This window comes from Volvox carteri, assembly GCF_000143455.1.
Source record: "Volvox carteri f. nagariensis unplaced genomic scaffold VOLCAscaffold_31, whole genome shotgun sequence".
In the NCBI taxonomy this organism is placed as follows: domain Eukaryota; kingdom Viridiplantae; phylum Chlorophyta; class Chlorophyceae; order Chlamydomonadales; family Volvocaceae; genus Volvox; species Volvox carteri.
In genome coordinates this window covers 1,431,075-1,444,177 of record NW_003307574.1, presented here as the reverse complement: position 1 = coordinate 1,444,177, position 13,103 = coordinate 1,431,075, and the positions used below count along the sequence as shown (strand labels likewise).

The following is a 13,103-nucleotide window of genomic DNA, read 5'->3' as shown; positions in this document are numbered from 1 at the left end:
CTTCCACCCCCTACCGCAACCCCCCCCCCTCAAAACACACACCACCTCACCTCCAGCGGCCACTGCAGCCCCGGCCTCAAGTTATGTCGGTAGTACGCGGCACACTCGGTTCCGGAGCGGCCCACTCGGTGCGAGGCCGCCACCCGGGCCCAGGCCTCGTCATCCAGCTTCAAAATGACGGGGATGGCCTCCGGGCCATCTGGACGTACAGACTGACCGGGCGGAGTTGGGAGGGGGGGGGAGGGAGCACCGGGGGGGGGCAAAGAGGGAGGGGCGCGAGGTGAGAAAAGGAAGGACAGGCGGACGAACCCACCCCGGCCGCAAGTGGGCACATCCCTGGAGGTGATAGGAGTTCTGTGTACGTGTGTGTGGTGGTAGGGGTAGGGGGTTGGGAATATGAAAAAAGGGGGCGGCAACAAAAAGCGCACCAGCCTGCAGCAAGAGGGGTGGGTGGGGTGCGAGGAGGTGTGACTGGATCACAGGATGCACATTGCACGATGCGCAATTTCATCAACTGCCAGCGCCTCACCACACCCCCACCGCCCCCCCTCCCCGCGTTACCTTATCAGATACAACTTGCGGGAGGGAGGGGGGGCAGGGGGTTACGTACGGCTAGTAGCTACTGGGGGCTTATATCGGATAAATCGCTGGGGCGCATCCGGAGAGGGGGAAAAGTACGACATACACATGTGGAGGGGCTGGGTTGGGGCATCTGATGAGTCGAGATAGGAGTAAACCCGACCAGCCAAGCGTGTGTAGGTCTTGCAGAAAAGCAAGGAGCCAAATAATCACCGATCATGACCGACCGACCCATGGGTCGCAACCATGGGTTAGTAAGCCCCTCCTCTTCCTGAAATCCAAAGTCGATCAATATATTAACCGATGCACCCACCATCAATCACCTCCACAAGTACCACCGCCCTCCCTCACTGCTTCACTCACCGCGATTCGTTGAAGCTGTTCCTGGAGGGACTGCATGTCGGTGGGCAGGGCGCCGGCACCAGCAGCAGTAGCAGCAGCAGCGGTAGCGCCAGCGGCGGGGGCGCCGTCCGCCGCCGCCGCCGCCGCCGCCGCGCCGCGTCCTGCAGCTCTGTCTTCACCACCTCCACCGCCCCCGGCCGCGGCTCTCTGCTGCTGCTGTTGTTGTATTCGGTCCAGCAGTTGCTTAGTTAGGATACTTTGGACCTCCAGCGTTAGACCCTTGTTCAGCGCGTCCACGAATCTGCATGGGGTAAGTCGTACATAAAACAAAACACACACACGATGCAGCGCGTGTGCATCCCTCCATGTTGTGTGTCATATGTTTGCATGTCTGTCTGTCTACATGTCTGTCTACACGCCACGCATGCCTACGGATGTTGGGGTATCGAAAACGTCTCCGTCTGGCTGCAAGCCAATACTCCCTCCCAGACCTTCATACCCGTCGGCGGCACATGTCGTACAACGCCGTTACGCACCTTAACGGCCAGCGCACCCTGTCGTACGGCCGCAGCGGCAGCTGCTGCGCCGCAGCCAATCTCGTCCACTCCGAGGTTGGCGCCGGCAACGCGCCCGCCACTCGCCAGAACCGACTGGTCTGCGGCGGCTGGGGGGCCGCGGGCAGCGCAACACCGGCGGCGGCGGCCGCGGCAGCGGTCTGGGCCGCGGCGGAACGCACCACGGCTGAGGGAAGGTACGCGGCAACAGCAACGGTAACTACAACCGCCGTAGCAACGTATACCAAAGGCCAGTGGTGTACGACACGGTTGTTGCGGCGAAGGGGCATGTGACCCGGGAAGCGAAATCGGAGCGTCGTTCCACCAAATCCTGGAGGACCAAACCCCTGCCTGCCCTCCTCCCCTTCCTCCTCCTCCTCCTTCCAGTCGGACATCTCACACAACAAGTTCCCCCCCTCACATACGCACAATAATCAACACACGCACACACACGGCAGACATATCGCTGCACCGCCCGCTCCCCACACCCACCCCACCCCGACCACGAGACCACCCGGCACCACACGAACCCCGGGAAACCCCACCTCCACCCCATCCTGCTCCCACCCACCCACCCACCTATCGCCCGCTGCTCTGCCGTACGCGGCTTCGTGACCACCTTCTGCTCCCTCACCCGCCGCTCCAACAAGTACGACGTGTTGGAGTGCATGTCGAGACGCTCCAGCATGAGCGACAATTGGCGCTGAGGGGGGGGGGACGGGGTGAAGTAGAAAAAAACACATGCGTGGGTGTGTGAGTGTGTATGTGGTTGAAAGGGGGTTGTTAAACAAAACACAGCTACAAGTCTCAGGGGGTTTGGCAGTACCAGGATAATGATCCAGGAGGGAGACTTGGGGGAGGAGGTTCAATACGTCCTAAGCACTCCAAGCCGCTGAAGGGGTCCAAAGCATTGCGGGGGACGGAGCGGGACCCCTGGGGGAGCGCGCGGGGAGGGAGTTCGTACGTGTGTGTGTGGCGGGAGAGTTCGCGTGTGTGTGTGTGGGGGGGGGGGGAAATTAGGGTTTCAGCGGGAGGACGAGCTCCAGGGAAGGAACCCGGAGCCATACGTGGGGGGGGGAAAGGCGCAGGGGAGGGGTTGAGGGCGAGGGGTTTGCCGCAGTACAGCCTCCACCCACCTGGATCTCGCGGTTCGTATCCAGAGCGGCGTACAGACGCTCGAGGCGGCTGCCTGGCGGCAGAACCTCCCCTGGCGGCCGTACAATGTACGACTCTAGGTCTCGATCCGCATCAGAGCTACCGCCTCCGCCGTCGTCACCGTTGTTGCACTCGTCTTCTTCTCCCTCCCCCTCCCCCTCTTCGAAACCATCATTGTCACCGCCGGCGATGCCGCCGGCATCATCGGCGTCACCTTGCAGACCATTACCGTACGTGCCGCCACCGTCAGGTGCGTCGCGCGGCGTGTAACGAAGTAGTCGTACACACACATACACACGAGCAGAGGGGAAAGCGGTACGTTTTACGGCGGCGGACAGTAGCTTGGTATTAGCAATGCAGTGCCAGCGGCAGCATGGCCATCCGGAGCTGTAGCACCATTAGCAGTAGCAGTAGCAGTAGCACCGCACTGGGCCCAAGCCCCCTTGCAACACCCTTATAACCCTGTCACCCCCTCTCCCGGGTCAGCTCCCTCGCAGAACCCCCCTGGAGAGAGAGTGTGGCTTCCTTCCCCTTCCGAGGAGAAGTCGAAAGAGGGCTAATCCCCCTGTTCTCCCCCTCCTGCTCCTTCCTCCCATCAACCAACAAAACCGCTCCACCCGGGCCACCGCCGCCGCCGCCCGCGTCCGAGCGCGCGGCCGCCTTGCTTACTCCCTTGCCATGCCGTACATTACCGTACATTGCCAAGATTAGATCAACAGTCCTATGGCAGGTGGTTTAACGCAGGTGGTCCATCCACAACGTCCTCCGTCCCCCACATACTCACCCACCAGCTGAAAGGCGGGGGCCGGGGGGGAAAGACGAACCACAGGGGCAGGGGGGGGCAGAGGGGGGCGGAAGGGGTGTAGAGCAGCGGGGCTGGGAGCGGTGATGGGCCCCGAGGGGGCCGCAGGGGGGTTGGGCAGGTAGGCAGGATGCCGTGTATCGGTAGGAGAGGGCGGGGGATGTCGCAGGGGGCGGGGAAACCGGGTGGTGGTGGAGTTGCTTGTGTGTGCGTGTATGTTTGAGCGGCATAGTGCCTGGGGGAGTTCGCACGTTCCTGTCTCTCTGTGTGTATGTGCGTGTGTGTGCGTTTGAGGTGGGGAGGCCTCAGAGGCGCGTGGGTGATTCGGTGGGGTTGAGGAGGGGGGAAGATGCTTCAGGGCTGGCACCTCGCGAAATGGGTCTTTGCTTATTTTCGATGGAGCTACGTTGGCGAGGGGACTTCGTTTAGCCAGACGAGCCCGAGCCCACGAAAGAAGTGAGAGAACGGGTTTCCCCGCCGCGACTTGTGGAGAGGGGACTATCGGGTGATGAGCTCTGATGCAAGCAGACACAGCGCGCACCTGGTCGATGTCGGCCTCCGCATCGAGCACTCCGCGCGCAGCAGCCTCTGCCGCTTCCATCTGCTCCAATGCAGATTCAGATTCCGGCTCGCTGCTGGGCTCATACTCGCTGTCATCGTCGCCTTCAATACCTTCGCTGCCTGACTCATCATGGTCACCATTGGAGTGGGGCGGTTGACGGACGGCGGGTGCCCGGCTAGGCTGATGGGGAGTGTACTGATGCGGTTGAGGCTGGCCGCTGACGGTTCCCCCTAAGATAGATTTGAGAGCTTGATGGCTAGAAAGTAAAGCATCTAGGTTGCGGAAGTAGTCCTCCTCGTCATCATCAACATCAGCGTAAGGAGCATCCATTTCTGTCCAAATGAAAAGCCCTTGCTGCTCCCCATGGCCATTGGCCTGTGAATTGCCCTGCCACGAAAGCCTCCCGCGATGCCGTACACAAGAAAGAGAGGTACGTCCAAAACCATTCGAGTCAGGTCCAAGCAATGAGGTTGCCTTCTGACCGTCTACTGCTGTTATACGTTAAGTGTTACTTTTCCTTTGAAGGAAGTGCCTTTTGCAGACGATGCAACAAACCATCTGAGTGCATTTTAAACAAGGACAAATGTCGTTTGTTACAGAAATTACGAGTGAGGCCCAATTTAAGACAGAAATTCTTGACACGCCGGGGACGTTACAAGGTTTGTTCCAATTCATAGTTGACGCACCTACAATACGTCGAATCAGCTACATGTTACAGAAGCTAATGTGCTGTTTCTCTTGCGGCTGTGGCGTTGCTCTATCGTCCGACGGCAATTACTTGCAGTCATCGAAGTGTTCCAGTCTTGGTGTGGACCATGTAAAGCGGTGCAGTCTACATTCAAGCGCTTATACTTTGACCTGAACGACAGGCCACTGAAGTTCTACTCGGTGAGTTCGCATGTTCGTCTTGACATGACATTGCACGCCCTGGTCCTCTCCGCGGCTTTCTTGGGGCCAGCGGCCAGCAAGCACGGATCAGTTTGAACCGTGGAGTCCAAAGCCGCGCTGGGCACGCGCAGGCAGGCGGCAGAGGTCTTTCGTACCGTGCCCCAGATGCTTTCTGACCGTCCTGTCACCGCTCACTGCTCCCTATGCATCAGGATGAGCATCATATCTCCGCTTTAAGTTTGTACTTCACTCTCCGGGGCGTACTTGTTTCCAGCCGCCTCACGGCCTCCGTGCCTTATCACTCCCCCACCATTTCCTCGCACCCACCCACCCACCCACCCACCCACCCCAGATCGCCGCGGAGAGGCTGCCCATGATGCGCGAGTACGTCGGCAAGTGCATCCCTGTGTTCCTTTTCTACAAGGTACGCTGAACCGAACTTCCCCGCCTGTCCCCAATCGCCGTCCGTGGCCACTCGCCCATCCGCCTCCCCTACCTCCTCCCCTACCTTTCTTTACATCTGGCGCATCAGTCTTTCCTTGGTATCACCTTCACTCGCTCGTGATTCGTCCTCCCCTACCTCCTCACCCGGCCGCCGCACCCGGGTTGCAGCTGCCTCGCATTAACCCAATCGCGCCTTTTCTGACCTCCCGCTACACTTTTGCACAGGACGGCAAGCAGCTCGAGGTGGTTGTCGGGGTGCAAGCACCCGCTCTGAACAGGCTGGTGATGGAGTTCTCGGCGGTGAAGGCAGCGGCAGGCGCGTAATCCCCCTCGAATGTGTGTGTGGGGTGGATTACTGGTGACAATAATGGCGGCGGTGTGGTGACGCGAAGGGTGGAATACCTGGGTGGTGAGAAGTGGACGATGTAGGGGTTGTAGGGCGTATGCCGCGATTCGGGGAATGGGAAGATTGGGGGCCTGGAGGGAGTCCTGAACACCCACAAGAAACGGTTCCTGCATGGTTGGCTCCTTGACGAGGCGGGGGATGGGAACGGGGCGCGGAGGCAGCGTCGGCGGAAGGGGAACCTCTTGACACGCCTGAGGAAGAGAAGTGGGGTGGGCATGGGGTTGAGGAATTTGGGGTTTTGTCGTTACGGGTTTTGTCACGGCCGGGTCCGCTGTGAAGGCAGTCGGTTGGGTGGTTCGGTGTGCGCTGGTTAGGTTCGCGGACAGGCGGCTGGGTCCTCAGTCGCAAGTGGGTTTCGGAGCCGTACGTCATGTCTGGAAAGCGTGAGGAGCGCTGTTGTCGCCCACTGGGGAAAGAAGCGGGGCTGGGCGCCCCACCCGGCGTTACTAAACAACCTGGCTGCGGTACTTTAACTGCATGTGCTGCATGCGGAGAACCTGCCGATAGGCAGTACGGCATGCGGATCACGACGGTGCCCTTTTAAAGAGGGATTGCTTGGTCTTATGACGGGAAACCCGCTGACTCCGTTGTGTCATTAAAGTGGCCGCCGGAATACAGGCATACATACGCACATACATACACACAGGGTTTTGTGTTTGCGGTTGGTGGCGTGTGCATGGCGGCGTCGGCCGCAGCTGCAGCTAGAGCTGCATGGCTCTTTATGAGCGGGGCGGCTTGGCCGGGTGGCAAGGCACACCGCACGTATACACGGGGGGGTGCTGTGGTGAGATGTGGATGGATGCGTGGATGCAGTTACCTTGGTTAATGTTGCTCCGGGCCAGTGCTGGTGCAACCACACTTTTAAATCCACATCCACATTCACATACGCATTTAGCTCGCCTTCGCATTGATGTGTGGCGGCTGTCATTGACGTCATTCGCTGTAAAGAGATGCACGCTGTGTATTTCCCTCCCCTCGCAAGTGCGCAGGTCAGGGCGGGGCCCCCTGCCCATCCCTTCCCCCAGAAACAGCGTCCACAGCTCAACCCTCGTTCATTTGTTATCCTGTGGAAGCTCAGGAAAACCAGATCTTAGATTGACTTGCGCGTTGGCCCCACCTCATCTCTCCATGCAAGAAGTGAAAAATGTAGGAACGGATGATTGCAAAAAAATCTTCTTTCTGAGCCCCGTGATGAGGTCGTGCGAGGTGTTGGTGCTTCCTGGCGCTGCGGAACGTTCGCCGGGTGCGCTTCGTTGCCCCGCAGCTGGCCCGACCGGCCTGTGAGGCCGGTGGAAGAACGCCCGGCCGGTGAAAGAACGGGAAATCGGAAAAACCTGGGAACAGGAATAGGTATAGAACAAGCGACGGATTTTTAAAGAGCTCCATTCCTACTTTTCCCCTTGCACAGGGAGTGGAGGTAGGGGGATCGACCGCCTGGGTTTAGGAGAGTCAGGGCGAGCCTTGGAAGGCAAGCTGCGCCAGGAAAATTGTTGAGTCGGCCTTTGTCCTTAGGGGACTTACCCGTCAGCCGCTGTCGCTGTACCACTGAATTGCTGCGACTAACGGAGGCTGCTGGGCTTCCGGTGGTTTGAAGGCCACCCCCCCCGGTTGACCGCCTCCCCTGGATAGCTGCCTAGCCCACATGCAGGGTCTCTTGTGCTAAGGAACAGAAAGAATACGAATTGTAAGTGGCTTGGGCAAAGCATAAGGCTGCGGGGGTGCACGACGCGTAATGCAGTCGCGCAACAGCATTAGTTGTCGAGACCTATGGCATGTCGAGGCCCTCCGGAAGAAGCCGTCCGCAGCGCAACTTCAAGTACCAGGTAGTGGCAGGTCCTTGCCCGTCATATAGTAGGATCATCTACCATCTTACGGCAATTGCTGTTCGCGTTAACTAGTTAAGGTCTAGCTGGCAAACCGTATAACCCAAATCCGTTTGCTGGACGGCAAGTCGGTTGGACGAAAGGACATTCAATCTTCTGCAATGGTTAGATGCTTTTGCTGTTGACGTGTATCGCAGCCGAAAAGCTATTAAGGGCGATTTTACTTTAGCCGTCGTTTTCCTATAATCACAATTCGAAGGTGGCTACATTCTGAAGACTTACCGAAAGGCGTGCGTTACGAATCAGGCAGAGAATTTTTTACCTAACTAATCCATTTTACTTAACTATAATCAACCCGTCAGGACGCTCGACCCTAGTAGTCTTCACGGCTTTGGCAAGAGCAATACATGTTGCCATACATAACGTCTTTCTATTTATTTACACATAACATGCAATCAATCTGATCTCTACGGTCAAACTTATGTCGGCAACAGCAGTAGCAGCCATCTCCGACGAGGAGCGCAGGAAGAAGTCCGTCTATTACGAAACATGCACAAGCCCGTTCAAGGACGACTTTCCCACGCTCGTCAAGTGCTTGGTGCGTCTGCGTCGCTCAGCGCTTTCGCAAGACTGTACTGCTTTTTGCCTTCGACGCCCTTGACACCGCACCTGCCCCTGGCGGGCCCCTCTTCATCCCCTCCCTTCCTTGCAGAGGTCTCCCGAACCAGGAAATCCACACACGCGGGTAAGGGAACTCAAACTTCCTCTCATCTGTTCCGACTCGCCTTGCCCCTGCTTCCCCTATTTTCCCACCTGCTAGGACCAGACCACGGCTGCTGCTCAATCTAGAGATTCCGTCGTCCGATATGCCCCAGCTTTGCCTTCCCTTTGCCACCATCATGCAGCCGTCTCTACACAGGCTCCGCAATTCCGCACCGCCTGCTGCACCTTACTCTTCACACCACACTCTTCATCTCAGTCCCAATCCGCCATGTCCCCAAACCGCACACCTCCTCCAACCCTCACCTCACCTGCCGTCCCCGTACCTCCCCCCGCCGCCAGCAAGAGGCTGGGTTCCTCCTGTGGCACCATGCCCTGGGGGGTGACGACCCCTCGGGGCTGGTGTCCGCGGGGCTCCTGACTGCGTGTGTCGCCAACCTGGATAGCACTGAGGTGCTGCTGGCGGATAAGGCGTGCAGCGCAGGTAAGGCGTGGGCTCGAGTGGGGTGGAGTGGAGTGGAGTGGAGTGGGATAATTTTTACGATTGGCATCCAGGCTGTGTTCAGGAGCGTTAAGGGGTCAGCAAAGAAACGGATGCGGTTTTAGAAGAAATGCGTGCTGCTGTTCGCTCTCCCTCTTCTCTGTGGGGCCCCGCCTATTATCGTCGCGTGGACTTAACACCCTCGGTCGCGTTTCGGTACGGTGTTGGTTTCCCTTGTGGGGATACATAATATAATACACGTCCTCACGGACTGCCGTACGACCCCCCTTCTTCGTGCCCAACCGCGGTCCTCTCCTGCGATCCTGTAGCTGAATCTGGTTTCTCAAATTTACGCACGTTGGTTCCGGAGCCGACAGGTATCTTACTGGCCCTGGCCTGTGACGACGAGGAAGTTGCGGAGCAGCTGCTCAAAGTACGGAGCCCCTCCGGCCGTACGTCTCTGGAGGTACTGCATGCCGTAGTGTACGACGACGCGGCGCTGGCCCGACAGTACTGCAGCCGTCTTCTGCAGTCGCTGGCCCGACAGGTCGTGTGTTGAGGATGGAGCCGACATGGGAATGTGTGCTGGTAATGATGGATTAAGGCGCCGAGAATAACTCCTGCATTTGAAATTTTACCAGGGCCTTTCGTCCGTTAGCTTAACGGACGGCCTTCGTTCGCACTTTGCGTCTCGTATTTCAAGTCAAGTTAAATTGAAAAGTAGAGGTCGTTGGCGTGTTGCTGAGGACAGACCAGATTACGCCTCCCCGGAACCACGGGGCAGTCTTTGGTCGCGTTTTGTTTTCGATCTTTTGTTTAGCAAATCTGAGGGGAGGGGCTCGTTGGGGTTGTTTTTATGAATTTTTCTAGTTTTTTGACTTCACGAAGGCCAAAATGTATGGTACTGCAATGTCGTACAGGTGGCCCCATCCGTACTCCGCGCCATGGACAACCAGCTGCCGTACTTACCGACCTACCTGACTGTTTGGGCCGTCAAGGAGCACCGTGACGCCGTCTCGGTGGCGGCGCTCGTGGAGATGCTGCAGCTGCTGCTGGAACAGGTGCGTGTGTGAGTTTGTATGTATGTATGTATGTTTGTATGTCTGCATTTCTGTGTGCCTGTTTTAAGCTTGTGCGTATCTATGTGGAGCTCTTAAATCTTATCTCTATGCATATGTACGTATGACTTAGATTACACTGTGGGCCGTATGTATGTATGTATATATGTATGTATGTACATGTGCTCCTGGTAAACCCCTCGCAGTTGCGGCCCCTCCCTCCCCCCCTCACTCACTCCTTCCACCTTCCCGCACCCACTACATCACTTGCTCACTGTCCCCGCAGCACCACTAGGCCAGGAACCCTAGGCCAGGAACCCACACGTTCATACAACCCCACCATAACCACAACCCTTTCTGAAGTGTTCGCGGCGGTTCACTCGCTCGTGCTGCTACTCCTCCGTATGTCCTGCTGGCCCACTCCTGCTGCTGCTGCTACTGCCGCTGCCGTTGCTGCTACTGCTGCTGCTGCTGCTTTCGCTGCTGCTGCTGTTACTATTGCTGCTACCGCTCCACCCGCTCCACTACTGCCCACATTTCTGCTGCAATTCCCACTCTGCATATTGCCGCCTTTGACTGCCGCCTCAGCGCCCCGAGTTGGCCCCCTCGGTGGTGAGTGCGGGCGGTGTGGACGCGCTGATGGACCTGGTCCGGAGCCACAAGTCGGAGGCAGCCGTGGGAGCGGCGCTGCATTGCCTGATGAGGCTACTGGCAGTGGAGGCGGCTCAGGAGCTGTTCATCTGCTGCGGTGCGGCTGTCGGGGAGGGGAGGGAGATCTAGCGGGGGAATGTGCCTGTTTGTCCGTCTGTCTGTCTGTCTGTCTGTCTGTCTGTCTGTCTGTCCGCCCAGTTGCTCGCAGTCCTGTTAAATGAGAACATATCGCATAAATAACATTGTTATCATCATCAACACCACCAACATGCGGGACTGGTTTGTGGGATGAGCAGTACGGATGTTATCGTACAAGGTTCAACGCGCAACGGTAACTTACGGATAACCGCCAGCCCAACCACCAACTTCCTATCACTGTGTTTGTTCCTGCTCGCGGCAGCTGCCTATGAACGTACCCTCTTCCCCCCCCAACGACCCAACCACCCACGCACCATGAGGGTCATCAATTCACCTACGTGGCCAACCGCCAACCAACCGCCAACCAACCGCAGGCGGTATTGACGTCCTGGTGGACGTGATGGGACCCCCGCCCAAGGTGGCGCTGGAGAACAGAACGACGACCATTCAAGAAGAGGAGGATGAGGGGGAGGCACCGAGGGCTCCGGAACCGCCGCAGCTGTCCGCGGCAGCGGCCGCCGCCGCGGCGTGGCGTCGTACTCCTCAAGCTGACGAGGACGCCGAGTACAGCGACGGGGGGTTAGGTAATGAGGCAGGTGAGGATGCAGCTGGCGGCAACGGCGGCGGCGGCGGCGGCACTGGTGGTGATGGCGCAGGTGGCCGTGATAGCGATGGGGAGGGACTGGCGGCGGCGACGGTGACGGCTGCGGCGACGGATCCCGGGCTTGACGCGGACGGTATCAGCCGCACCAGCTCCGAGTGAGTGCTGCGTGGCCGGGGCCCCCGGGGGGTTGGGGGCCCAAACCCGCCGCCTGATACACGCACGGGAATTCAGGCTCTGTCCCCCTCTACCCCTTCTCCTCGGTGTTCTGTTGGCCGCTGGTGACCGCCCCCCCCTCCCCCCCCTCACCCCTCACCCCCCTCCGCAGGCTCCGCAGCCCCAAGGGCCTCAGCTGGGCCGACCTGAGCCCCACCGCCAGCAGCCCCCGGACAGCGGGAGCGACTGCTGCTGCCGGAGGTGGCGGTGGCGGTGGCGCCAGTGGGTGGAGCTCCGCGAGGACCAGGTGGGTGGCGGGGAGGAGGGGGGAAGGTGTACACGGTGCGGTTATGTGTGCGTGTATTGTGTCTTCTTTCCCGCGTTCCTTCTTCGAAGAGCTTCCCCGCTGCTTCCAGCTCTTCGCATCGTCCGTGTTTCCCCCCTGGGGGAGGGGGGAAGGGGGGGAGGGGAGGGGGAGGGGGGAAGGGGGGTGATGTGCCCTACCCGGTGATCCACAGATTGCTCCTCTCCTTTCCATTCCGGACACTTTCCCGTCCTCCATCTGCCCTCTTCTACTGCGACTACTGCGACTACTGCTACTCCACCTGTACTGCTGCTACTGCTGCTACAGCCACCGCTCCCTGGGCAGTCATGGCAGCACCTCCCTGCAGGCCCGCGTGCAGCTGCCCCTCGTCATCCCGGGGCTGCACTCCGCCGCCTCAGCAGCGGGGGGGGGTCTCTCCTCCACCCCCTCGGGGAACCCGGTGATGGGCTCACTGGGGTCGCTACCCTCGTCACATCAGCATGCGAGCTCGCGGACACTCCGGCTGTCGCTGGTGAGTGGGTGATGGAGGGGGATGGAGGGTGATGGAGGGGGGGGGAGGGTGATGGAGGGTGATGGAAAGGGGGGGAGGGGGATGGAGGGGGAGGGCGCAAACGATTTCTGACTCCTAGCAGTGCATCACTCAAACAGTTCTCTATTCGGCTGTATGCTGGTTACTTTTACGGAAAGCCGTTCAATGGAAGTACGGCAGGTGTACGACATGTATGTACCGCACATGGCCTGAATGCAGAGTCAGGGTGCCGACCGTGCCGCTTCGACGGCCGACGGCGGTGCCGAAGCCGCCGCCGCCGCCGCGGCAGCAGGCGACGGCGATGGTGGCGGCGGGGCTGGGACAAATGTAGGTGGCGGCAATCCAGCGGCGGCGGCGCCGCTGTCGCAGTCGTCACCGCCGCCGGCACTTCCCACCGCCGCCGACCTAGCCACCAACCGGTCAGGACTGCGGTGGATTTTACTTCCCGGACTGGAGGTGGCCTCTCGAGCAGCAGCTTGCCTCACCTTGGTGCTTATGCATGTGGGTACGACAGTGTACGACGTTCGGTCAAGTTGTCCTTTGTTCCTTTTCATATCTGGACCCCATCCGCGAGGTTGGCCCCCTCACTCGCCCCGCACCTCACCGCATTCCCGCCTCCGCAAGTGGCTGTGTTCAAAACCACCACTTGGCCGTTATCTCCCGTTTGTCATGGCCCGTACATCCTCACTGCCTCCCGCCGACATTTTGCTGCACTCCCTCCCTTCCCTCGAGCCCCATCACCCACCTTTCTAACCCTTCCCCCCGTTTTCCCCCCCACTTTCCCCTCCGGGCAGCGCCCCGGCCGGCAGGTAGAGGCTGAGGTGCGACTGGCCTCCCACCGCATCCTGGCGCAGCTGAAGGCGGTCATGGGCCCCAAGATCGGTGGTGG

General features: G+C 59.4%; 3 protein-coding genes across 3 annotated transcripts in view; 2 read left to right on the top strand and 1 right to left on the bottom strand.

Moving 5' to 3' along the window:
- Positions 1-4,324, bottom strand: part of VOLCADRAFT_93469 (uncharacterized protein) — a gene marked incomplete at both ends in the record, with an annotated part of 8,717 nt that extends 4,393 nt beyond the window's left edge. The window contains 9 exons of the mRNA XM_002952630.1: positions 51-212; positions 314-354; positions 429-432; positions 943-1,222; positions 1,458-1,585; positions 2,047-2,178; positions 2,612-2,844; positions 3,415-3,421; positions 3,974-4,324. Coding sequence (XP_002952676.1) covers positions 51-212; positions 314-354; positions 429-432; positions 943-1,222; positions 1,458-1,585; positions 2,047-2,178; positions 2,612-2,844; positions 3,415-3,421; positions 3,974-4,324 — 1,338 coding nt within the window. The remainder of the gene's footprint in view (positions 1-50; positions 213-313; positions 355-428; positions 433-942; positions 1,223-1,457; positions 1,586-2,046; positions 2,179-2,611; positions 2,845-3,414; positions 3,422-3,973) is intronic.
- Positions 4,325-4,482: 158 nt separating this feature from the next.
- dlc5 (flagellar outer dynein arm light chain 5, thioredoxin-like protein) lies at positions 4,483-6,694 on the top strand. The gene is made up of 4 exons (XM_002952717.1): positions 4,483-4,653; positions 4,779-4,882; positions 5,235-5,306; positions 5,552-6,694. The coding sequence occupies exons 1-4, from the start codon at positions 4,578-4,580 to the stop codon at positions 5,648-5,650; spliced, it is 351 nt and encodes a 116-aa protein (XP_002952763.1). The 5' UTR covers positions 4,483-4,577; the 3' UTR covers positions 5,651-6,694.
- A 1,342-nt stretch (positions 6,695-8,036) lies between these two features.
- VOLCADRAFT_105663 (uncharacterized protein) overlaps positions 8,037-13,103 on the top strand; it is a gene marked incomplete at both ends in the record, with an annotated part of 7,363 nt that continues 2,296 nt past the window's right edge. Inside the window, 11 exons of the mRNA XM_002952716.1 lie at positions 8,037-8,153; positions 8,268-8,300; positions 8,618-8,759; positions 9,134-9,303; positions 9,677-9,817; positions 10,403-10,562; positions 10,978-11,182; positions 11,533-11,667; positions 11,992-12,196; positions 12,434-12,715; positions 13,009-13,099. Coding sequence (XP_002952762.1) covers positions 8,037-8,153; positions 8,268-8,300; positions 8,618-8,759; positions 9,134-9,303; positions 9,677-9,817; positions 10,403-10,562; positions 10,978-11,182; positions 11,533-11,667; positions 11,992-12,196; positions 12,434-12,715; positions 13,009-13,099 — 1,681 coding nt within the window. The remainder of the gene's footprint in view (positions 8,154-8,267; positions 8,301-8,617; positions 8,760-9,133; positions 9,304-9,676; positions 9,818-10,402; positions 10,563-10,977; positions 11,183-11,532; positions 11,668-11,991; positions 12,197-12,433; positions 12,716-13,008; positions 13,100-13,103) is intronic.

Bases quoted from the DNA above. Each gene is read 5' to 3' on its own strand.
- dlc5 (XM_002952717.1), top strand. From the start codon at position 4,578: ATGTCGTTTGTTACAGAAATTACGAGTGAGGCCCAATTTAAGACAGAA. The intron at 4,883-5,234 runs GTGAGTTCGCAT...CACCCACCCCAG, and splicing joins GGCCACTGAAGTTCTACTCG to ATCGCCGCGGAGAGGCTGCC. The intron at 5,307-5,551 runs GTACGCTGAACC...ACTTTTGCACAG, and splicing joins CTGTGTTCCTTTTCTACAAG to GACGGCAAGCAGCTCGAGGT.